We start from the raw sequence: 27,356 nt of genomic DNA, 5'->3' as shown, positions 1-27,356 counted from the left end.
AGTTTATAAAAGAGATTCCGATTACATGTGACACGATCGATGCATAGCACGAGGATATATTAGTGGACAACTATAAATTACTCTTGTGTCATATAAACAGCACAACAAAAATAAAGATTACAGAATATATTTCCAGCGTATAAATCTGTAAAAATATAATTAATTAACATTCATCTTGTAGTCTCGTTTTTCCTCTAACATTGAAATTCACAGAAATAATGGACTGGCATGAGATCTTGCTTGTGGGCGATTTGAGCCAAATTTTTCATGTCATATCTAACATTTAAATAAATTAGATAATTATAATATGTCCTACAGCATTGTGCAAGAAGACGCTCGGATATTAATTTCATGCTTGTGAAAGATTGTTTATAGAATATCACGTTTATTTCCTAATTTATTTATGTCAATTTGAGAAGAAATACATATGATGTTTTATTGAAAGAACTATGGATATTTTATTCAAACTCGCTCATAACATACATTTGATAAGTTTGGTGAACATGTAGATACATTTTAATATAATTGAAACAATCCGATCGATTAATAAAATGTATCTAAAAACCATAATGTTTATGGCTTGCCAAAATTCATGAGCAGTCAAAAAGCATTTATAAACTCGACGTGAGAGTAAATGTAGTTGATAATAAATAATATAGTTTAATTTTAAACAGGTCGGGCGCAGTGGCTCCTCGCGATCCGAACGTGCCGGTCGGGCAAACCCACGCGCCTGCGCATAGTGCAATAATGTATGTCACTGGTTATGTAACTGTGGTGTTCATTTGTGGTGGAAATATCCGATTGTTTTATGATTTTGTGTGATATGATGGTCATGGACCTGATGGGGATACTCGTATTTCTTTGATATATTGTAGAGCAATTATATTTTTTTTTGAGTTTGAAAAATAAATTACGAGTAGTGAAAACAAACGAGTATTTACGATTTCAAAGATTTTATGATTTTCTTAACGTTTCTAATATTATAATATAACATAAAACTAAATACATTTTTATTGAATACAATATGCCATCGTGTCATTATATCTACATAACCCTCTACATCCGGTCTTTTACCTTCAATGTGGCCATAATACAAAAATATATTTTAGTAAAGAAATAAATAATTAAAGTGACATAGAATAAAAACTTTTCCAATAGAAACATGGTTGTATTTATAGAAATCGTATCTTCACAGGTGGATTATTTTACTTCCAGGAAGGAAAGCCTTTGCCTAATTACTAAGGATCTATTCCTTCGATCAAGTACAGGTTTCCGAGTAGTTAATTGTGTAGATAATGTTTCTGAAGTACCAATCAACGCTTGATTACAGGCCTCCTAGAAATCTGTTGCTTTACATGTGTGGCAATACGTTGAAATTAAACCACATAATATAATCAATATCAACATTAATAAGGAATAAATATATAATTTATTATTAATACAGGTAGAGAATATAATTTATAAACATTTTATTCCACCAAAAATCTCATACAAAATATTTTTCATGAGGTACAAACTTCCAGTTCATTGCGTGTAAAATATTGAATAAAGTTTTATGTATTGGTACTTCAATAGGAATACGAAATATGGTAAAATATTTAAAAATACACAAGATAAAATATAATAAGCGAATTTATTTCGCTAGTATACTAAGGACGAATCGGGTTTTCTAATAAATTATTAATTTTCGTCGACTCTGGCCAGTTATTTATTTCTGTTATTGCTTTCTTCGCTATTGTTGAATTGCTTTGCGAAATCTTTGACAATACTCAAGATGTTCATTTTGTTAGACTACTTACTTAACTTATAAATAATACATTACCTACCTTAAATCATTCCACGTTTGATAAAGTCAGCAAAAATAAATATGTTTAAAAGCAATATTTAAAAACCACCCTATTATTTTAAACTTTATTTTATTTTATTATTTTGATTTTATCGTGTAAAAAATATAATTTTATCGAATCGTTTACAGGTTCTAATTTGTTCAGAATGTTCAAAAGATAAATATAAGGCTCCCAATAACTCAAAAATGAGCAAACAACCAAAATATTTGATTTTATTTACATTGATCATTATGTTTAAAGCTAGACCAAAATATACTTGTTATTCGTCCACGTGGGCTGAATTTTTCTTAATTACAAATAAATTTTTAAACCCTAAATTCTACATATTATTTATTAAAAATTAACTATTTTATTGATAGAGTAAAAGAAAACGTTTCAGTTTAATGTTTTAGTTATAAATACAATAGACAAATGTGTTTTAAAAATACATCTGTAATTGTTGTATTTTACAATAACCATTTCAATTTCCCATCGCAGTTACGCGAGTTAAAATGGCATATCCCTATACATTCAATTCTGTTAAAAGAATATGAAAAACAATAAAAACTATGCACCTGATCCTATAACCTATTCCATATTATCGATATCCATAAAACTTTAAATTTCATAGCTCGCAACACAATATGCTTGACAGGATAAGTACGTGACAAGATAGTATAATCACACTACCGTCGCGTAGATGTTACTGAAAATATTTAAATATTAATTCTGCAACACTTCTAGTACTATTTGCTTAAACTGAGGACATAGAAACAGCTTCAAGTTCTCTCAACACACATTGAATGAGATTGTTTAAAGTTCTGCGAGCTAAATCTAGGAAGCACTGCTGGTCAGGAATAACTGAGAAAACTTGTACGTAATCTTAATATAAATGTATACAAAGCAAATGTCAGTTACAAATTAAGATTCGAGACTTACCTTAATACCTTCATTTGAACTCGAGTCTGTTAAGGAATCCTCAAAAGGAAATGTTAATTAGGTTTTGACTTTTTTGCGGCATGTACTTTTATAGTTTCTTACAAACTTTGTAACTTTGTCCAGCGTCGTTTGCTCAAGAAATATCTTATTTACTTACTGATTTATATTTACGAAGTAGAACGGTAAGTTTGAATAATTGCAATGCATATTTTTAATTCGTATTCCACGCAATTGGGCGTTTCAAATTATCATTTAAAACTCGTTCGTGGAAATAAATACACAATTCAGTAGTTCATAATTTATGTGGGGATTTCGAGCCAATTTTAATGTGTTCCATGAAAATTAATCGCTCTCTCAAGTATGTAGGATACAATTATATCAAATAGCAGACTTTATGTTTCCTATATTCGATGATACATCGCCCTGAGTGTATTAATATATAAATAATATTAAACGCGTCATATATACCTGGCAACAAAACGTAATGGTAATGCTATTGCAATTAGACGCAAAACATACCCCGCATCAATATGTAAATCCAGTTAATCCATTAATTATATTGAAGTTACGTAACGTCTGTATAATATATTGTAGGAAAATAGTTTTCTTGCATTTGGGAGGTAGTCATTTACTTATATACGTGCAGAAACAGAAGGGAATAGAACATAGCGCTACTTTTTATATAAAGATGAGGCTTAGGAAGTTCTACGTCTTACAATACAATAATTTTCAAACATTACCTAGCACATGCCCAAATTGTAGATAACTATCTCACGAATCCAACGAGCCACTTTTCATAAAATATTAGCAAACATCCATCAGACCTTCCACAATTATTTTATCATACCACATTACCAGTATTCAATGAAACAGTTACAAGATTACGTTTTTAAACAATATATTTCGGTTAAAAAACTGAGCCACATATTCACGGAACTCGTGTTGTGGCAATAGATCTTTTACAACAATCCAACACGAAAACAATTCGTAACATTCGCTTCAACGAATTGTAGAATCGATTATCCGTTTGTCATTTGAATGAAGCCTTTAAAGCGACATCAATACGAGTATCGGGATATTCTGAACTCTGACCTTTGCCGCGAATTCTGTGAATTTGAGAGCTTATGGCTTTGATCGCTTGCCATATACCTTGAGTTTTTATTATATATTGGAGAGGCATTGAAAATGTGAATGCAATTTTAAATTAGCTATTTATTTCGCTACTTTATAAGGAAAAGCTCAACCGACGGGTATTTTATACATATAGAGCCATTATAAATATATCCACGATTAGTTTTACATTGAAATTTATAACGACAGAAAATCGATGTTAAAAGTAAATGTAGTTAATGTTGAATTAGTTTAGATTTAGCATGCTTACCTATTGCTTATTTACCAGATCCTTTTTATATAGGTATATCAAATATTTCATTTTTAGTAGAGTAGGTTCTTACATATTTAAGTAATTACCAATAGTATAAATCATGTGACATACAACTCTTGTCAATTTATTAAAAAAAACAACGCCCATCTCCCACATTAATAATTAAAGCTTAGTATAAAAGTATACATTACAGTTAGATTATTTATTTACTTTGTTATGTTATTCTCATGTAATTAGCTTTAAGTCTTTAAATGAGAATAAATGATTCTTTAAACCTATTTCCATGAATGAAATCAGTGAATGTGATAAGCTTGTGATTATTATAAATAGATATAAAGTATTCCATTCTGTTCTACCGCGTTAAGATAATTACGTTACTCCTGTTACGCAAAAGGTCAAAGCATCAGATACCTGCTTATACACGAAGCTTTTCAGCGCTGTCCTGAATAAATATTGCCGTAAGTGATATATTATAAAAAGAAAACAAAAAAACATTCTTTTCGAAGATACAATCTTCCATCGGGATGGAAACGTGGGTTAAAAATGATGGTTGTGTATAGCATTATGTTTTGTATTAAAAAAGCTTTATTCTTGATACTCGCTTTAAATTCACCCCTATTTGAAATTGTTCTGAAATTATTTTCATTCATTTTTTTCGTTGTAAACTAAATTACTCAGTATTATTTAAATATATGTATATACTGACATCTAGTATCATTACTGTAGGCAAATAGATAATTTCTATTTAGATAGAAATTTAATTATTCTAACACCGCATTATATTCGATAAGATCCTAAACCTAAAGAAGTTTTTAGTCACGTGTGCAAATGCTATGTAGATTCCTTTCGTAAATTTTTTTACAATTTATATCCTTAATTTATATTCTTAAACGAGCTTAATGTCAGTATTCATCAAAATTGACAAACAAAAGGTATAAAAATGATGCTGTAATTGTTAAATCAAACACAAACTAATACAAAACGTCCACATATATTATTCGTTTTTAAAATCATAATTAATAAAAAAATCGTTCGCGTGGAACTAGCCTTAATCCCACACTGAGTCAACAAACGCCGGCCACGTAAAAATACACATTCAAGTAATTCATTTGTGACATTTACATATTGCACATCTATACAAACAGAGTAAAACATTCTTGAGAGATTTATAGCACCGCGTTAATTCGTGATTTAAATCGAGATTTATTGGCACTATTGCACTCAATACTATGACTGTTATTACGGATAGAGAATATCAAATTGATTTATTTAACAACGGATATTATTTACACACGTTGATTATTTATCTAGTACCTTCTTACCTGTAAAAAACAAAGTATGAATCACGTAAATCTGTTAAGAAACCACGGCGAAATCGAAATCGGTAAAAAAATATACCGGCCGAATTGTGAACCTCCTCCTTTTTTTAAGTCGGTTAAGAACATTGCTGAATTGTTTATGGGTGAAAACTGAAACCTAGTATAGTATTATATTATTTTGTCGTGAAATAAACTGAATGTGCTTTTAGAGATGAGATCGTCATACATGCAAATTATCGATAAATCAGTCAATTGTTTTAATAGGTCTTAATGAAACCTCATATTAATTGTCTTTACAAATTGTCGTTGTGTTGTTGTTTTGTAGTTGTTGTTTAAATTGTGATTATTAATTTGTCTCGTGCAATAAATGAATTTGTGTATCTTGCTGGCTATAACGCTTTATTATGCTATTGCATAGGTTCTATCGCGGGCCTTGAGCGCGGGGACCGAATTGAGAAATTCCGTAACGAAAAAACCTCACGCTCCCCACTCCGTAGGACACGGAGGTGTGGCTTGAAGGCATGCTATGCAATAGCTTTACCGCGGCAGTCCCTGAGTGCCACACGTCTTTTTTTAATAAATTTTCTTTCAGGTGAAAATCACTCCAATCGAGCTTTTTGAAATAGCAATTTTTTTGTGTTGTATTATTTAAAATTACGTAAATTGAATGGCGATAGCCGATAAGTGAAAAGATTCGGTTGTCACAAAAATAAAAACAATGCAATATAATAAATGATTATTAATTTATTATCAGCACTTTATGACAAGTGACAACACATTTGACAACAATTCACACTTGAACTTTTACTTCTGACGCATTGGACACGCACGCCCACCGTCCCAGCTCAATCTGTATATAAATCTAGTATTTTAGGTCAAATCGTCGTGGAAATAACCGACTGCACCCGCTGAGCGACACTCCAAACTATTTATATAATACTATGAACTATTCAAAGCATGTCTGAGGAGATAAATGGATAACACGTTACAGTTTAGATGTTTGAGTTTTACTTTCATGTTTTAAGTCATCTAGTAAGGGTAGTGCTCGTATTAAAAACTTTAGAAGATCATGGAAGTAAAATAGATAAAACAATTTATGTGTAAAACATAGAAAAATAACTTTTAGAAACATACATACTTAGTTTTGTCCCTAACAACAACGTCAACCAGCCGTATGCAAAGTTGTTCTACATACAGAGCATAGTTTTTGACGTTACACATAATTTTCCTCGCATGCTACTAGGAATGTAACAGACACTAAACAACTTCCGTCTGCGTTACCTACCTGAGATAATTAACTGTTCAAAATATTAATTATTCACTCGGAAATGAAACCCTTTATCGCTTGTAATACGACGCGTGATTGGTTTATGGATATTGATTTATCTCATAAAGGGAAAACAAGCCAGGCATTATATCAGTAAAGGGTTGAAAGAATTAAGCTCGGTAATGTAATAGTCCCGGGGTTAGCAAACACAACCTTAATAAATATGTAACCTGGATGAGAAATCTCAGATTGTAGTGTATTAACAATAACATTATTTTCTTAACCTTTTACCAAAGCGGTTGTTCCTAAATGCCCGAACCTCTATTTGTATTGTGATTGTAATCTTGAGACAAAAATTCAATTAAGAGCGAGCTCGAATCACGCATGAGAGTTCCGTATGAAGTTTTCTTAAGTTTCTACTTTCAACAATTTATTTTTAATTTCAGAACTGATCTAATTGTATTTCTATTTTCAGTTTGAAAATAATTTTATATGCGATGTTAACGTAGTAGTAATACATTGCTTCTACAGGAAGATAATAATAATTATTATGTACGCAAATAATAATGAGTAAGCTACGCCATGATCAAAACCTCGAAATTCGTCTCTTGACTAGTCGTTCCTTTTCGTGTATATCCATAACTTTTGAACATTAATAAACCTAGTATAATTTTAGGGAAAATTAAATTTTAACACATCACCCAAAATCCAGAACATGGTTCGTTAAAATATAGTTAATACTCATGAACATAAGCCACAATATACTTGCGTTAGCTAACGACTGCGATTGTTATTTTGTTCGCTTAATAGCAGTTGCGAACAAAGTTGTTCGGACAAAATGTGGAATGAATTTGTGGGTTTGTTTGCGTTGTAAGAATCTGTAGCTCAGAATCTTATTCTGATAATGCAATTTGATAAAGAATTACATGTTCGATATTTGTCGGATTAATATATGCATATTGCTTGAATTGGATTATGCTGGCATCGAGGGAGTTTCCGTATTGTTAGAGATTGGTAGAATTCGCAAAATATAATATTATCGTTATATTAGGAAGCAGATATTATGTTATTGTGCTTTTATTCTACTAAAATCCCACTCGAAATTGAAACCCAAATTGAAACGTACCCAAAGTTTATTTGACTTTCGGTATCATAGGTAATAAGTAGTTTCCATACGATATCTCTCAAAAGCTAGTCTAAATTACTTCTATACAAAATATTAAATTGACTTCAAAACACATTTTGTGAAAGCATTGTCTGAATTTGCCCAGAAAGACTTTTACTACTTTTCCTAACATAATTCACTTTTTTGAAATAATAGGTCGTGAACGTCAAAGATGTTTTTCTTTATGTCGCTTTAAGACAAAAAATATTAACACTTTAAGAACGGAAATCATAGCGAAAGTTAAGATTCACTGCCCCCACATTTCATTGAAGATGCTGTATTTGACGTCAACGCGAGATACAAAAAGAACTTTATATTTTCGGAATTTTTGAGGAAAATCAAATTTTGCATTACAAATTTAGATACTAATTTCAATTTCGAAAGCAAACAAATCACTCGATATGTTATTTTAAGAATTGACTCCTCCAAACTGAGTTACTTGCAAAACTTTAAAAACACATTGCAATAAAGAGATTGCGTTAATGGATAACGTAAACAAGTCACTCAAAATTGAAAGATTAGTGTGAATAAAAGGAGCAATATATGACTTGAAAGACATGAACCAAACCACTCTATGTAATTTTCCTACATAGGTATTAGTCTACAAATTCAATAAATACGTGTATTTACATAACAGTAGTCATAGGAATTTACGTATCTCCCTGTTGTATAGAAACTTACGTGACGTAGCTCCGTAAGGGATAACTTTAGATCTTCGAATAGGATCTCTATGAAAGTCTTTGTTGTGTACAAAATAATGAAGTTAAACTACATTTGTACGAGGCGATCATAATAACTTCATAAAAAGTAAAATATCATAATTTGCAGAACATTACATTTACATTATTCTTGTAGCGTTAGTTTAAAGAAATATATTAGTACCACAGATTAGTACTTATATGAATACGGCATCTAATTTCATTTTAAATATCAAAAGAAGCACATACTTTTAATGACACACATACAATAATTTAATTAAAAAATCAAATGGATACAACTAAGCTGAATTAATAACCCCAAAAGAAACATTTATAAACTAATGAAAAAATGCCACCCACAATATATTTACTTATGAAACTTAATTAATACAGTTATTATCTACGTGAAAAAGCCGTTACGGTTAATGTGGCATTATAAAATTTCTTTTTATATTCGTAATAAAACCCACGGTATCTTTATTAACAAAACTATTTTTACTGACCAGCACCATGGCTTTTCCTTGCGTCAAGGGCCAAACTTAATTCGCTACGGAGTTAAATGTTTAGATTTTTACAGAATTACGTAGTTGGAACGAATTAATCCTATTTTCTAGATTGTTTTCAGGAAAAAGCTTCCAAACTTTTGTTCTGTAATCTTAAAAATATATTGACGTCAAACGGATCATAAGGAATACTAATCACAAAATTTTCCATGAAATATTTCAATGTTTCATATGGCTATATGGAAAATTTTCCAGTAAAGAAAATTTAGAGTAAATTGAGTAAAGCCCGTATATTATTCGGAAACATGTTGAATTTCCACTTACTTGTCTATGTTTATCTACAATGAAGTGTATTTAACTCGCTCAAATATTATTTTAATTACATAATCACGATTTATGTCGTTTATTTTACAGTTTTCCGATTATTGGACATGAGTTGACACTTAAAAAATATGGAAACCTTTAAATTATGGGATGTTAATACTCTACAAGTCTACAACACTCAGATTTATTTAGATCACACATTCTTGTTATTAGCTTCATAGAAAATGAAAAGTTTATGCATATTAATAAATCCAAATACAATGTCTATACCTATTGTCCCGGAGTACAAGATTTTTTTATATCGTTATTGTTTGATTATTAAAAAGTTACGCTGCTTTAAACAGTCACACTACTGAGAGAACATAAATATTTCATTATACATTTTATTTTCCAGCTTCAGTATTAGAAGAAATGATAGGATATAAACAATAAATAATATATAAATAAGACATACATAATATATATAAATCGAAACGCAAAATTATCACCTTCATTTGAAAACAACGGAATTGTTCACTGTTTGTTTATTCCTGTGTATTATTAGAACGATTCAACTAAAATTAGCCCAAAATTTAAGCGCCCCTATATCATTAAAAGTTATGGTTTATGTTCTAATAATAAACAATATGTTTGGCAATATGTATGACATGATAAGTGTGTGTTTGTTTGCATATGATAAAGTGTAAACAAATATACATTTAATGAATCACAAAAAGTTTATTTTTATCGAAACTAAAATCTGAATCTCGCGCTACAAAATATCATTTCAATTTTAATTTCGGATAGACGTTTAAAAGCAATTGTAAAATACATTGAATTGAAATCGTCTAGAATTAACAAACGACATGCAATCGGATATTTCTACTGGGTGTGACTCGATGAGTTTAACCTTTAAATTTTGTACATCATTGAATTGCAACTAAAACTTCCCATTCTTATTGTGATCTCTGTAAAATATGTAATTTAAACTTTACAATGTTTTCAACTTTTTACGTCTGTGTGCATTAACAATATAATATCTGCTGCACGATCTCGGTTTGATTCCTACACTCGAAATGGACATGTAAGCGGAAGTACCGTTACAGTGATTTCAAAAATATCCTTTGTCCATACATTATAGTGTAGAATGTGAAAAAATTAAATTGTGTAAAAAATTACTTCATACAATATGTATGAAATCCTCCTAGTTCACAAATGGATCTAAACAATATAAACAGAACATGTTCTGTTTTTTTTTTATATTTATTTCCACTGATAACAAACTGATCTGAAATATTCAAACTTTTGTAGACATAAACCAAGATGGCGGCAGGGGATGTGACCCGGCGCGCCTCGATCACGGCGCCCTCCATGCACCGGCGCCCTTCTGCACGCCGCGGCTCCCTTATTAAGAACCCGCAGACGCCCTCCCAGGTATTCTACAAAATATATTATTATACCAGTCGTTATCCACGACGTCTCGTAAATTAGTTAGGATTTGAATTTCACAATCCATTTGTTTCCACTTGCCTTTGTCTAGGAATCCACTTGAGACTGAAAGAAAAGAAAATGTATAAATAGTTATTGCTAGCATGAAGCATGATACATGTAATAATGCAATTAAAGAACTGTCTATCTAGTAATATTAAGGTAGGTATGCCAACAAACTGGATATTTTTAATGAACGACTCATAGAAGTAGAAAAATGTTGGCATCTTGTCACATAACCTGGATAATTATTATTTTTAATTGATTAAAAATCAAAATATAATATACTAGCTTTCCGCCTGCGGCTTCGCCCGCGTTTTCAAAAAAAAACCCGCATCGTTCCCGTGGGATTTCCGGGATAAAACCTAGCCTATGTCACTCAGAAATGATGTAGCTTTCCAACAGTTAAAGATTTTTTCAAATCTGCCAAGTAGTTTCGGAGCCTATTCAATTCATACAAACAAACAAACAAACAAAAAATCAAACCTTTCCTCTTTATAATATTTGTATAGATAAGTACAGAAACATACAAAAATATACTTCTAACATTTCATGAAAATCTATTCTATTCAGTAGGTACCTACCTAATACAACAGATACTATTATAACAGATTATTTTAATAACGAAAATTAGTTAAAATTTGAAATCACTTTTGTTTAGCTAATTATTACTTTAATAACATTGTTATACAATTCATTATAATATTTTACATTTTATTAGCTCAACTATTAGGTACACAGAAGTTTTGATGAATCAGTACATGAACGTCGCTCATACGAATTCATGGTATTAAAAGGTTCCCAACATAGAGTCGTAAAACATTTGATGCATTCTACGCAATAATATTTATTGTGCTTTAGTATTTACACTAAAACTAGAACAATTTTACACATGGTCACGGGCAAACGAAAATTAACTTATGTTTCCTGATTGCTCACTCGATTTACGAGTTCAGAAAATGGCAAAGATAAGAATCATGCCATTTGACTGTGATGTCTGATCGTTATTAATGTTGATGTTAGGCGATGTAAAAAACCTTTTCAGATGATGTTATTTTCACAGAAAGAATCTCTTCGATAAGCTCAGTAGGCGAATTATTAAGTGTTTATTGACCGAATGTCGTAACTATTTGCAGTATTAGAAAATATAGTTTAGACCGTGTGACATGTATATCTAATTGACAAAAAAATTAAACCTATTTCTAGTTTATAAGAGAACACTTGGAAAAGGTTGTGTATTTTTTTTTCTATAGTAAAAAAAGAAAATTGGATATTTCCTCTTATCTTATGCCAACTGATCCAAAATTATATTTCGTGTCATGATGGGAAAGAATCGAAAGTATATACTAATGAATAAAACTAGTTTCCTGAAACAGATTAATACGCTGATATATTAATTTTTGCGTAGATTTTTTATTTTTCAAACATTTGACTATAAACACATATAGCTATTAGCCTTTCTACATCAGAAAAGACAATGGTAAATATTGTAGTTGATCCTAAAAATACAACGTTAAATGCCTGTATTTATACAGCTTCTGACCGACTGGATTTGTTTATTTGAGAATTCCATTGAAATTTACTTAGTTACGTCGAAGTTTTAGTAACTATATATCTTTGATTTACGTGAATGAAGAGGTATATTCTATTTCAAGCATGTAATACTTTATAATCTATCTGTATAATATCTTATATTTTAATAATTGTTTGTCACAATCTTAGTTTAATTGGTTTTATGTATTGTTTGTTAAATATTGAAATATACGCAATGCAAACAGTATAATTTATTCAACAGTGAATATTCGTAGATATTATGCATATAAATTGCTGTTAACGTGAGTGCAGTTAAACCACAGGTTAAACTACATACTCGTAATCTGCAGATTATCTCACTGAGCATATTCAAATGTGAAACATGGTTTATATTCTGAACATTAGTAAGCTAATTGATACGCTTTTCTATTATAATATTATCCGTGTATATTTCTATTCTATTTCATTCACGATGGTTAGATGGTTAAACATAAAATTTTACCTCATAATAAAATATAGAAAATGCTTTTACAATCATTATACAGCTTGCCATTTCCATATGATATAGGTAAATGCAATAAATTCCCTCTGATATCGATACTGACCTTTAAAACTTTATACGATATAAAATCTTATTTATCATAGGTTTCCTGAACAACAATAAGTATTGTATTTCACGTATTTCAACAGAAAGCTATTATTATTAATTTTAAGTATTTGCTTATCCATTCCGTTTATAATATAGAGATAATATAAAAATTACAATATCATATTTTGAGGCATTACTTATAATTCTTGTATGTTTTTGTACTGTATTTATTACAATTAAATGAATATAATGTCATGGTCTAAGTAAACGCTATGTGATTGTGTCTAAAGGAATGTGTCGTAAATCTTGAGATTATCCGTCCCTTGTTCCGATTGCCTAATCTTCCTAATAGATTAGATGCAACTCACTTATAGTGGAGTCCCTAATTACATTTTAATTGGGTTTCATGGCTAAGCAATATTTTTTCTATTAACTTGAGATGAAACAATACATTATAATTCTAATAATGCGAACAAAGTTATTTCGAAAACAATTTTAAAGAAAAATCTTAGTATTCTAAAACGCTACGATGTTTTCTTTTTCTTTCTATAGAAAGTAATGTTAACATTTTTACAAATCTTTTACAGTGCATTGCCTCTAATTCGTTTTTAGCTCACTTGTTTTTAATTTAGAAGTAGAAGTTATTTCCTTGAATTGTCCCTAATTCGTATAAAGTTCACTTAGTTGCAATTTGTAGAAGTATTACTAGTATAGTAGATATTATAATGTCTGTGGTATTATTTCCTTCATTAATTAAACGTTTCTTTTCTAGGAAGTGCCATGGGACATAATCGACAGATGTGCGTTGCCCGTAGTACTATGCCATGCCCTAGCTGTGGTGCTGTCAGCTCTTCTAAATGCCCTGCATATCAGCCAAGTGTCCGTGTTCACCCTGTTTCTGTGGTTCGCCATTTCTGTTACCGGATCCTTGTGGTTCTACCATAACTTGCAGGTATGTAGTTAGATTATAAAATTATTATTTTTTACGTTTGCAATAAAAAATTCTTCAGATTAAAAAGGTAATACAGAATATTAATGGGTAATGTTATTCACATATTTGATAGAATTGAGGGGTAAAACGTCATGGTTACCCTTTACGTGAAGAATGTACGATCTAGAAACATCATTATATTTGATAGGGTCACAGTGTATAGTATATACTTACTTGAAGCACCTAACGTAGGCGTTCATATGACGACATTTTGATTGATAGGTGTATTTCTTCGATAATAGTCAATTTGGTTAAATTGTTGGACGCCCACATCACGTAGGGCCATAGCCATTCGTTGGGAGGAGGATATAAAAGGGTCAAGAAAAAAGATATGCTGACCATGGACCGAAGAAAGATCCTATGGCAAAAACTCTCCCCCCGCGCTCTTCACGTCTTGACGTCACCGGTGTTAGAAAAAATAAGGAAAATGTTGAAAATTACAACCAGCCAGTATTTTTTTAGTTTCTACATGTATGTACAAGCAAAACAAAAACAATCCCGACTTTTTTATCTCTTTTTATACACCTACGATGTTTGTGAAATTTAATTAAAAATATTACTCACTGTGAGCCTAATTTTATCGAAGCATGCTTGACATTTACGAGTATAATTACTTGCCTATTAAGCGAACAAATAAAGATAATACGTTATCCTCAGTTTTAATATTTTTCTTTTTTTATATAAGCTCGTGTTTACGTAATTGAGTCATAACTAGAATTGATTTTATGATAAACTAAAATTCTTTTAATAAAGTTCGGGTGAAATAAAATTAATCTACTCTCACAGTGATGTAAATATAGATTTGTGTGGGTGTCAACTTGGAAGATATACCAAGTTTCTTTAAATGCTTGGCGTAATAAAAAGTTATATCCATATTAATAGATCATCCCCCTGTGTGGGCGTGACAGTAAAAGTTTGTTATCTTGCCCAAATTATATGTTATGCAGTGCACTGCGCATGGTAGATAGTAAAAGTTCACTACTTTACGACTCGTCATATTTTAGGAGCTATTTAATCAAGCTAGATGAAATTATATCTTCAATATTTGTACAATCCATTATTTACTTTTACTTCTTATGGATATTGGTTAATTTCTTCTACACATAAAGTTCCAACTGAAGATTGTCACAACATTGTGCTATGTTTGAACATACTTAGATTAACTACATGTTATGCTTTGCCCGTCACGAAATATTTCCTTTCTTCCTCTTAATCAATCTTCGTCTCTATTATTTTTCATTATATGACTCAATTGATCATATTTATTCCTTCTACACAACAATCATATTAAAAACATTAATATTCAACAGTTATTTCAATTGCAACTGAGCTCGATAGTCTCACGTATAGTTTTGTCTCTCTTGGGCACAAATCTATAATGTGGCGGTCAGGATAGTTTCTGATAACTAAAAAAGATTAGCAAAACAGATGCGTCTGGACGCTCTATTGGGATTACGGATACTCTATTCGAACGAGAATAGCATTAAAAATAACTAGACATATAAATTTACAATAATTCTACAGAACAATTGTAGAGTCCTTTAATTTCTTTATAAAATTGAAAATTGTATGATTATTTGTTGTAGATAGGTGTCGATGTAAAGTCTATTTGGTACGGGAGCTATTAACGTTTTAAAAAAAGTCATTTTAGTATAGTTGGGTTTTTGATATACTGTTTCTCTTGCTATTTCGGTTAGAGTCCGGGCTGTCTGGCTGGCGGTAGTGGTTGCGTTTATTAGTGCGCACAGGAAAATATCCGTAATTTAAAGTCATTTATTAACGCGTAATTTTTAATCTTTTGCCATATATATATAGATAGATCCATCAGACATAAATTTTTTATTGCAAGACGTTTTTTTCGTTGTTAAATAGGTGCCCTATGCAATTTTTTATTTCAAAATAATTAAAATGTCATCGAAATAAGTGAAATTACATCATCACATAAGTGAAAATACAGATAAGATGCGCACTAATAAACGCAACCACTGCGGCCAGCCAGACAGCCCGGACTCTAACCGAAATAGTAAGAGAAACGGTATATCAAAGAACCAACTATACTAAAATTCTCTCTTGTTAACGTGGTAGCTCCTATACGAATTGTTATGATGTTGTTAATGTCTTTGAATAGTCAAAATAAAACGTCGTTACATAATGATAATATGACTTGATTAATGAAAGCTTAAACGTCACACGATTGTCTAATACGAAGAAAGAAATGTTATTTTTAGCGCGATTAACAAAGAACGCTTCAAATGTTTTTCTTATATTATAAGCTCTAAAAATAATTTGTATAAAAGTAATAAATGTAACGTCATCAACTTGTTTAACTTGTTTAATGGTAAATAGGTTGATTGTTGGACACATAATGTAAACACGTCAGACGAGCAAATAATTCTCGGTGGTGTCAAATAATATGATGTGCCTGTTTGTGTGATTTTATGTTATGATAACATGCCAGATAAATAAATTGTAGTAAAATTTTATTTTTAACAGTGATATATTTTAATGAAGTCACGAAATATATACACTATCCAGTTATTATTCGTAAATGGTTCATAAACAATTAAATAATAGAAACATATCTGTACGTTTATCAAATGATTACATACATATCAATTCTAACAGGTGTAAAATACAATAGATATACGCATTTTATTACCCGTAAGTACTACGTTGAAATTAAAAACTCTCCTTAATTTACATGACGCCTTTCGTAAGGAAAAAAGATGTTGAAATTTTGTTAAAGAAACAATAAAACACATTGTATCACATATCACGTTTTGCAGCGGTTTAGACAGTACAAGTCAAACAAAGGCCTTACCTTGGCGACATTTCTTTGCATGAAAAGAGCTTTTTGTTAAAATTTCCTAGTAACCATTGTTTCGGTGTCAATTGTAATTTTCACTGTGCCAGATTCCAGAAAATACTTGTTTATTCAAAAACAATAATTAAAATTGTTTGAGAGTTTTTAAAACAAACAAAAGATAAGGGTGCTTAATTGACTACGAAGCCTTAAAACTTTTGTGGGTGGAAACATGCTAATGTAAATTCAAATATAAAATTTGAACGAGTTTCATAAACATTTACTCTTGGTGCATCACAAAATTATATAAATCCATAAATTACACTTCACATTTATTAAAATAATAGCAAACTCTTTTTTTATTTCTATCATATTTGCAAAAGATGGATTAGAAATATAGAACAAAGTATCACATAAATTATTGAAGATGTTCCAAAAATCGGTATAGCGATAAAACACCAAGTCTCATAGAACATCCGATAGAGCTTTTAATTCCCGCCCACGGACTACGCAGCTCGAATTCGGCAATGACGTCAGATGGCCATACTGTTGTACTTTCAACATACGTGCTTCGGTTTGTATTGGCTATCATTTTTAGTTGGTCCTTAAGAATTACAATTAAGAAGACTTGTCTTGGTTAATAATTAAGTCTACTAAAGCTATATTTTAGAGTAATGAGTATTTTTCAGTTAAGATTATTATATATTAAATAGGTATTATATAGATATTTCAAGACACTTATTTCATAAAATGTTTGACAAAGCAAAAAATGTTGTGTGGTTTTATGAAACCACGGTAAAAGTGGAACTTAGGCACCAAATTATCGTATTTGTACGATAATTATCGTACGGTCGACCGTCACGCGACTTGCGCTACACAGACCAAAAAGTTTGAGACGATGTAATAAAAGTTTCACTTTAAATACAAACAAAAAAATTACGAGCAACAATTTAAGCATGGTTTTGTGCAATACTCAATTGAGAAATAGGTCTTAGTCTGTGATTAAACGATAATTTACTAGTTCTTGGCTAATCTTAGTGGTTAGATAATGTAGCTCACCTTTTCAAATTCATAACAAATTTAACCGACCGCTACACGCTTCGCCCATATCCCACGTTCGATGAAAATTTCAGGCTGATGACAAATCACGATCTATACAATTTGCATCTCAAAAGAATGTGGGCGTTACTCTAGCCGTGATTATACCACGGTTTCCGACGGAACGAGTAATTCCGGGTAATCCTAGTAGAACCTGTACACGTGTTGAATTTGTGAACATTGTCGTTGAACTAAAAACTAACAAATGTGAATATTAAATGAGAAAGCTCTAGTATTGTTGTACATCATGCTTTTAGTGTTGTTATTGTGGTAATGTTTGTGGGTGTGCGTGTATATGTGCGTATAAGAGAATGGTTTAAAAAACAGATAAAAATATCATAAAAAGTTGATACTTGAAGAACAAAGAGAACGTTAATTTACCTACTTAAAATAATTTTCTCGTAATACCCATATCAAATGCTCAAGCACAATAAAATGTGACAAAAATTCCCTACAAATATACGTAGCGAAAGTTTTAACGTCAACATTACGCATGTTATTCTCAGAAAGTAACCTAGATTTTTCAACAATAAAAACAACTTAAAACTGGCAAGCGTCCTGAAGCGAAACGTAGGCGTTCTATGTCTCATAGCCATGGTGCCGCTGATATCTTCACTTAAAAGGTCATGCAATAACGTGGGATGAACAAAAGCATTAACTATTTCCATAATACTCACTCGCACTTAGCTACAATTTCCCAGTTTTATTTGCGGCGGATTTCTAAACCAATAATACTATCCATTCATAAAGATGAGTCACACGGCGTCGGCAACTCCCAACATTGTACTAACTTAACTATGATCAGAAAACTGATTCAAAAACTTGCAAATCACGTCTCAGTCGTGACTCACGTCGAAGAACATTATGACTCCTACGCGTAGCGCGTATATCGAATTTAATCCCTTTTTCCATGGCTGTAACTGCATATAAAACCACACTTGTACAATTATATGGATTTCATTAGAATTTGATAACTTAATAACAATTGCTATTTACCACAAAGCACTTTTCTGTAACAGATATCTTTATATATTAAACTACGCTCGTTTCATTTCATTTCAAATTTGGAATTCAACATTTATTTTATTTTTTTATGCCGATAATTTATAAGTGGCCAGTGCTAAGCTATTGCAATGAGGTTGTATATTATATGCTTATTTACTTTTGTTTTTCTTTTTTTTTAATAACATAGTAATAATGCGTGCACTATAATAAAAGCAAACCTAAAAATAAGTCAAGCGAAAATCCTGTGGGAAATCCCTCTCCCAAGAATAATACGAATGAATGGAATAAGGTAAACTAGGGTCAGTGTTATTACAGTACATTATGAATGGGGTCGTAGGTAATAATAGTAACAAGCCAGGAGGTTTTCAGCATACGCGCGGTACAGTGTACTCAACGACACATGTTTGCACATTTCAACGAGTTTATCTAATTTTAGATCGAGCCAATATTGTGGAGCACTTTACCGTCATATTACACTATAATTTGATACTTATCGTAATTTATATTAACGTACAAAATTATGTTCGCTTCAATGTATGTTTTAGCTCAAAGGGAAAATTCTGACAGATATTAATTCGCCCACTACTAAAATTGTGATAGCGGTTAGTGTTGATTTTATTAGTAACTCAGTTACTAGTTTTCCTACACTTCACAAGTAACATAAATTAAGGATTTTTCCTGTATGTACTTTTGTACATTGAACATATTATTATTATTCACCGCTCTTTAAAACTTATTAAAAAAAAATATAAAATAAGGTTTAGATTTCAACTTCTATACGCGCGTCTAGTCTCCCTTATTTTTGACCTTTAACCGACTAGCCAGATCAATGAAGTAGGATATTATGTTAAGTAGTAAATAAACTATGAAATTGAGTCATATCAGTGGATATATTCGTATTAAAACGATAAATAACCACCTACGCTGTTTCCCGGTTAGAACGATAGTGAATCTACATAAAATGAAAGAAAGACGAGATTTTCCTAGACAAGACTTTTCCCGTTGCTTTCTATAGCGCCGACGTGTCTTTTCCATGAATTATTACTGAGGAGATAAATTGTTTAACCTTTTTGCTAGATTACAATGAAACATATATTTAACAGAAAAAAAATGATGTTTTAATACAATATTTACTTATCAATTATGTAATTATTAAAGGACAGACACTCACATAGAACATAAAACCGAAAATCGTACTGTTGAGCTTTATTTTCAATATTCAGATAGATTTATAAGATTTACACATTATTCTTACAAAAAAAGGGAAAGCTTTTATACAATACCATAAAATATATAGGTACTTAACTACAATTATAATTAAATTTTGTGGAATGAGAATCCCATAATTTTTACGTAAATAACATAAACAAACATTCACACGTATTTAAATTCTTAAATTATCTGCACACTTTCAGAATTTACATAGATACCAAGTAAATATTTTATAGTAGAGACCATTAAGTTCAGTCAGATTTATCGCTCATTATAAATTCATAAACAATTAGTTCCACAAACTAGTTTTAAACATTTAATAAACAAAGCTTGAAACAATAATTTGGGTTGGAAAGTTTTTGTAGTATTTTAAGGCAAACAATTCGCTTTTACTTAATTGCAATTTTAGACGCCGACGCTATTTATTGTATAAAGCTATGTGCTGTATATCTTATTATTATTTGCTAAATGATATTTAAAATAATACTGAGATCATTATTTTTTATTCTTGAACATTTACACTTTGGCACGTCAAACCAAAAACATCAAAGATATTTCGTTACTTTAACAATCAAATTATTCATATATCCCTTTATATGAATTCCTTGCGACAATGTTATCATGGACATCTATTGGCTATGAAAATAAATGTAATTTCGTTTTATTGGTGGTATTCATAATTTCTGCAACAAAGAAATCTAAACCCTTAAACCTTTATCCTGAATTATGAACGTAGTGCGTGTTACTGAATTTATTGAAATGTCCTCTAAAAATGGAATGCTATTTTTTATAATCCTCCTAAATTGATTTTTCTGCTCAGCTCTCGTGATTTTAGTTCAAGTTTTTGTAAACAAATGTCATTGATTAGTTGCAGTGATGGAATTTCTAGTTTATTACTCTATTGTAGTTATAGGTATGGTTATTATAGATATACACATGTGTATTAAAAAGTTTTATTACAGGAAACTGAAAGTATTTCATTATTATCCATACTAATATTATAAATGCGAAAGTAACTCTGTTTGTCTGTCTGTTACTCAATCACGTTTTGAAATTTGGTATGAAGATATTTTGATACCCGAGACCTTTCTAGCCTATGTCCTTACATAAGCTACTTTTTATCCCGGGAAAATGACGCAATCCCGGAAATCCCACGGGAACGGGAACTATGCGGGTTTTTCTTTGACTGCGCGGGCGAAGCCGCGGGCGGAAACCTAGTTCTGATATATATAGACGTACACTATGTAGTTATATTATTTGAAAGTATTATTATTAATCTGAACATGCCTATTTACTACACCGTAACATGGTTATTTTAGAGCTATTGTTACACTTTTGTAATCATAGTTTATCGCGGATTAGGTTGTATTAACTAATGTCTGAATGAAAGCTTCAGTGTTATTTAGCACACAGTTGTTTGTCGCTACTGTCTGCGGTATTTAGGACAGTTCGTTACCATTTGTAATTGTATAAATATTTATAAATGTGAATAATTATACATTTAACATTATTGTATAATATTAACTGACACCATTGGTGTGTCTCTTATACTAAATCTCAATTTTGTTTTCATTTTGACCTGTACTTCAGTGTTGAGTTATGAAATAAAAATCTTTCATGCTATTTCATACTAATTTTCAGGCCTACTTTTTATTTATAAATGAATCAAAAGTATTAAACGAAAAATCAAACATATGAAATTCCATGCGAATTATTTTTACATCGTGCCCGTGTGTGTCGCCAACCATCAAAGGACGCTTGTTTGTTATTTGTATTATAATGAGGTCATTATAAGCCATAAAAATAGTGAAAATAAATATTGACTACGTTCAACAGATGCTGCAGTATAAATATACACGACATTTAAGCTGCTATCTGAGCCTATTTATCTTGGCAACTTCGGAAATAGAAATAGGTGTAGATGAGATTTGCATCTATTAATATTCTGGATTAGTTTAAAGGTTATTAATAGAATTCCAAATTAAATTATAAATAATTATGAAGAAATAAGTGAGGTTTGAGTTGATTCGTGCGTAGATGACGCGGGCGCTGTTAAAGAAATACAATTATTAAATACTAGTGGTCCGCGCGGTTTCACCCCCGTGGCTCCTCTCCTGTTGGTCGTAGCGTGATGATATATAGCCTACAGCCTTCCTCGATAAATGAGCTATCTAACACCGAAAGAATTTTTAAAATCGGACCAGTAGTTCCCGAGATTAGCGCGTTCAAACAAACAAACAAACAAACTCTTCAGCTTCAGTAGGTATTCATGTAGATTTTTATTTTTAAGATAAAGAGATTAGAAAAGAGGTAAAATACATGGCACATATTTTAATCAATACATAAAAATAATTACAACAGTTCATTGAACTATCATAAACCACAAATCGAGCTAAATGCCCGTTAAAGATTACACCAGTACCCAAACACGCTAAGTCAATCATATTTCCAGAAATTTCTCCAGAGGCGTAACAATAATTCCTTGTCACAGTCCATTGAAATTATTCATTTTATTACAAGTAATTTTCCACAAGTAATTACAAGCCACAGGTATTTGGGTGAAGGCCACGACTGCCCATAGGGAATACACTCTATAAACTCTGCTAATGGAATAAAATGGATCCAGGCCAAATTTAAATGGATATTTCGGTTCGCGAATTCCTTTTTTCTAAGAAACGTTTATTTCGTTATTTTGCCGAATTGTAGTAATTAAATAACTGTGAAATACCAATGCACTCGTTTGACCTTTGGGAAACTTTTGGATGAATTTAAGAATATTCTACGCATTGGTATCAATATAAAATACATTATTCAATAAAATAATTTAGCACTTAATGCCTTTATTCATATAAAAAACTAAGCATACAATCTTCAAAGGATTATCCAACTCTCAATGAAGGGAGCAATGTTACATTATCAATATTTAATGGCAAATAGACTTTGTTTCGTCTAATATAATGAATTTGTTCAAAAAATCGAATTGAATTAGCCAACTATGAACTTTATTATAATACTAACACTTTAGCACCGTAATTAGCAATTATCTTTTGTTTATTTGTATTATAATTGTCTTCATATAATAATCATCCGAAGTTAAAGCTTTTTATTGAAATTCACTGTTCATAATGAAGCAATAAATATTTTTTAAATATTTATTGCTTCATTTATCTACTCTCTGACTAAAACCAAAAGAATTTCTAAAAATAAGAAAAGCATCACTTCAATTTTTGGTTTATGAGATGACACATACCACAAAATTTATGCACAAAATACATATCTGAGAAGACATTAAACGCTTCCAGAAGTTTATACCTCTAAATATCCATAAATCTGAAACTACATTTTAAAAAGATTTTAAACACCTGAGGCGAAGACGTGAGTTATTATTTACAGAGTAAAACCATTTGTTTATGAAGCTTTTACGATATAAGTATTCGAATAAACAGTTGCATCAGGCTTATTTCACACTTTATATATTATTATGACATATGCTGCTTATATATTATGCATGCGGTATACGACGATGTGAGGATTTTCTTCAAACTTTCCTTTTAAATTCAGTAGACATATATTACCTGGATGATAGAATATTTGCAATTTATTTCATTGTATAAGAATTGATAAATAATATATTTTCATATTGTATGTATTAATCGTAAGAAAATGTAGAATCCTATGTCAATATCTTAATATATGTAAATCTCGTGTCACAATGTTTGTCCTCAATGGACTCCTAAACCACTTAACCGATTATAATAAAATTCTCACACCATGTGCAGTTCGATCCAACTTGAGAGATAGGATAGTTTAAACATGTAGGTACCACGGGCGAAGCCGGGGCGGACCGCTAGTATGAAATAAAATGTAATTATACCTATCAGTAATTTCCGCGATACAAATGAACTGATAAATTGAAAGATCTCTTAATTTTAGTCTTAATATAAACGGCAAGAAACTTGAAAGCTTAAAGGGTAAAATAGATGAAGGTATATCATTGCCTACATGAAAATAGCTTCAAGACAAAGAGCAGGCTGGATCATAATAACAATAAATTTCCATTTATGAATATAGCCTTAATATAGCTTATAAACCTTTGGGCCCTTTGAAGCTTAGTAAATTTAATTTACAAGTTTATTATGGGATATCCTTTAAGTACGGATCAAATCGAATTAAAGAAAGAACGGTGTGTGGTGCCAACCTCAAAGATACACGGTCTTGCGTCATCAGTGCCATTCGAAAGTCCAATATAAAAATAGGCTAACGACCGTATGCACAAAATAGATCGAACTATATAATGTACCTACTTAGACTGCTTTCTTTTCGAGTTTCGATCTTATTGCTGGCCTACAAATTGTATAAACTTCTAAGTTTGCAGATCATTCACAACTTAATTTTTATCTAATCTAGCGGAAGGCAAGCTACGTCCATCATTTATTTTTTCATGAAAGAATGTTAAACTAATGTTAAACTAAATTTATTTTATTTTATTTAATGAACATGAGCATACGGATATGTCAATAACACGATATTTATGAAACGAGGGCATAAATAGCAGACTCTAATTTCAACCTTGTGTCGCGGTTTTACAAAACGCTCACTACTACAGAACAAAATCGAAATGCAGACATAATTTGATTCTCTATTCATAGGATGAAGACTGAATGAAGATTGTTATATCATAATAGGGCTGGCGACGAAATGAAGTTTTCGTTGGAAATAGAGCGACAGCTTGATTGATGTCGGTTATAATGACGGCTAAGTGAATATTTTATTCCTTTAGAAAGTATTGTAGCATGTGTGCCGTGACGTTTGAGGTTAAATATTTTCGGGTTGGCAGTTAATTCTTAATCTTACGGCTCTCAATGGCTCTAGTCACGCACTAATCAGTGCTATAAGCCATTCGCATGTAATAAAACGCGATGACAATTGCGTGAAAAACATTTATAAATGGTGTGCGATGTTATTTTTTCTTATATTTTTTTAATGTCTCAATATTGTGTCCAAAACCAAATCAGTTTGCACTATGATACATTGATAACGAATTTATCAATAACTTGCACTATTTGGATAACATTTTCATTCACTTTCTCTTCTACTGGCAAGAATAACCATCTTCGTTTAACATCTTATAAAATAATAAAAATTGGCATTATCTTAATAATAGTGAAGAATACTCCCTGTATAGGTAAGATATATCTATGTCATATGATAATATCCGCATAATATGAAAGTTTGTATGGATATGAAGATATTTTTAGCTCATTCATAGAATATCTATCTTACCGAAAGATTCGGCTTTCTTATTTTTTTAAATTGATAGTTTAATAGGACGAGGTCGGATGGCTTGTAGAGATTTAAACATAAACCTTATGTTTTACAATTTCAAACATTCAGATTATTTTCGGTTCCAACTCAGAATCTCAAAAATTAAATAAAACGAAAACATACTGTGACGTCGTACTTTAAAATAGCAATATTTTTAATCCAGCAAAACAAAATTACACGTCCGCAAACGACATTGCACCGGCTTTAAAAATAATCGTGTTTACTTCGAACACTTATCCAGACGTAAACAGTTTTATACGTGATGACGATATTTACGATTATAAATAATTTGTTGTTGTTGACAGGTGACTGCAGCTGGTAAGGCTGTACTTGTGACCGGCTGTGACAATGTCCTAGGTAACGCGTTAGCCAGAAGGTTGGATGATTTGGGATACCACGTGTTCGCGGGCTTCCAGAGCAAGGCTGGCAACATTGACGCGGACATGCTGAAGGAAGATTGTTCTGGAAGGTTGCACACCCTGCAATTGGATGTGACGTCTGAAACACAGGTTTGAAATTATAAAATGTATTAAAATATCTACAGATACACAAGCAATGACGTAACTTTAACCTTACGTTGCGATTAAAAATGTTTGCATTAATATTTCAAATCAAATATTTGAAAACCAAATGGATAACTAACATGATTTTAAATATTGAATACGGCCTGGAGATAAACAGTCGTCAACAGATTTTAAGAAAACAAGGATTAATTTGTTAATTGATTCAATATTCATTACTTTAAATACTTCTTACATAATAAATACACATTTTAAGGAACATAAAACCGACATTAAGTAAATTTCTTCAACCTTTATGACGATGTACTGAGAATAGTCGCGTCATAAATTTTGTGTTATATCGCTTCATCTTATTACAAAAAAGTCTTTGAAGTTCCGAAAGTAATTAAACTTTAGGAGGGATTTCTACGTAAATTATCTTCAAATTTTATGTAATATTACTTAGTTATTAAATCTTAATAGTGTTTTATGATATTTCATAGCATGGCGCTATGCGGGTCAAGAGTTCAATATTTAAACATGCATATATATCAAAAGATTACTTTATAATCAATATATTATAATAAATATATAAAATTACCAAAAAATATAAATAATTCATTATGTAGCGCCATTTTTTTTATAATCTGTCTATAAATTCTTGAGTTCTTTCAGCTGGCCATCAATAAATTTGAATTTAGAATAATGTTATTCCAGAAGAAAAGATTGACCTTTTTGCAATATGTAGTTAAATATAGCGGGAAAATGAGACTTCGCTTAAAATGCAAAGGATCGTAATCCTTTCGATTTGAAATAAAATATAGTTAACGTGCTACGAGTAAAATGCAATGATTGAATTTATTGCTACAATATCGCTTCCCAATATTTCTAACCGAAAGTAGTGAAAAGTGTTTAAAATTTAAATGACGTCATTATGAGGTATACATTTAGAATTCTTTTTAATTAGTACTAAACAAATTTTGACTCGACATTTTAATATGAATGGTAATTAGTTTTTAATTGATTGCTTCACTTCATTTACGTTTTGTTTAAGTAATAAAGAAACATTCATCGGATATTCTTAGCACAGTGCATGGTTTATATTGAACTTTATGTCAGCAATATTGTATGTAATTTATACGGTCCAATAATAACTAATGAGAAATGTTTGTAAATTATAATATTTAGGTGGCTACGTGTTTCGAATTTTGAAGATCAATGAGTTCAATTTTTTTTATTTAAATTATTTTCCGCAGATTCAAAACAAGTTTAATGCAAAATTCATTATAACTTATCATGTCTAGAGTTTTAGTTTACGCGATTAATTTACAAAACTAACACACACTTAAATACATAGCTTATTGAAATTGTAGTTGAGTCTTGATTGAATATTCAAATTCTTAGAAAA

General features: G+C 30.8%; 1 protein-coding gene and 1 long non-coding RNA gene across 2 annotated transcripts in view; both read left to right on the top strand.

Moving 5' to 3' along the window:
- LOC149903047 (uncharacterized) overlaps positions 1 to 27,356 on the top strand; it is a 176,385-nt gene that overhangs the window by 34,719 nt on the left and 114,310 nt on the right. The window lies entirely within an intron of this gene.
- The window catches only part of LOC149903057 (D-beta-hydroxybutyrate dehydrogenase, mitochondrial), a 48,921-nt gene continuing 22,253 nt past the window's right edge, over positions 689 to 27,356 (top strand). Inside the window, exons 1-4 of the mRNA XM_090109178.1 lie at positions 689 to 749; positions 10,716 to 10,838; positions 13,787 to 13,966; positions 25,754 to 25,957. Coding sequence (XP_089965304.1) covers positions 10,728 to 10,838; positions 13,787 to 13,966; positions 25,754 to 25,957 — 495 coding nt within the window. The 5' untranslated portion in view covers positions 689 to 749; positions 10,716 to 10,727. The remainder of the gene's footprint in view (positions 750 to 10,715; positions 10,839 to 13,786; positions 13,967 to 25,753; positions 25,958 to 27,356) is intronic.

This window comes from Colias eurytheme, chromosome 14 (genome assembly GCF_061535395.1).
Source record: "Colias eurytheme isolate Ceu_HAF_F1 chromosome 14, ilColEury1 Martin Lab GWU primary, whole genome shotgun sequence".
Taxonomy (NCBI): Eukaryota; Metazoa; Arthropoda; class Insecta; order Lepidoptera; family Pieridae; genus Colias; species Colias eurytheme.
Note: the sequence above shows the minus strand (reverse complement) of the source record. Positions and strands in the feature narration are given on the sequence as shown.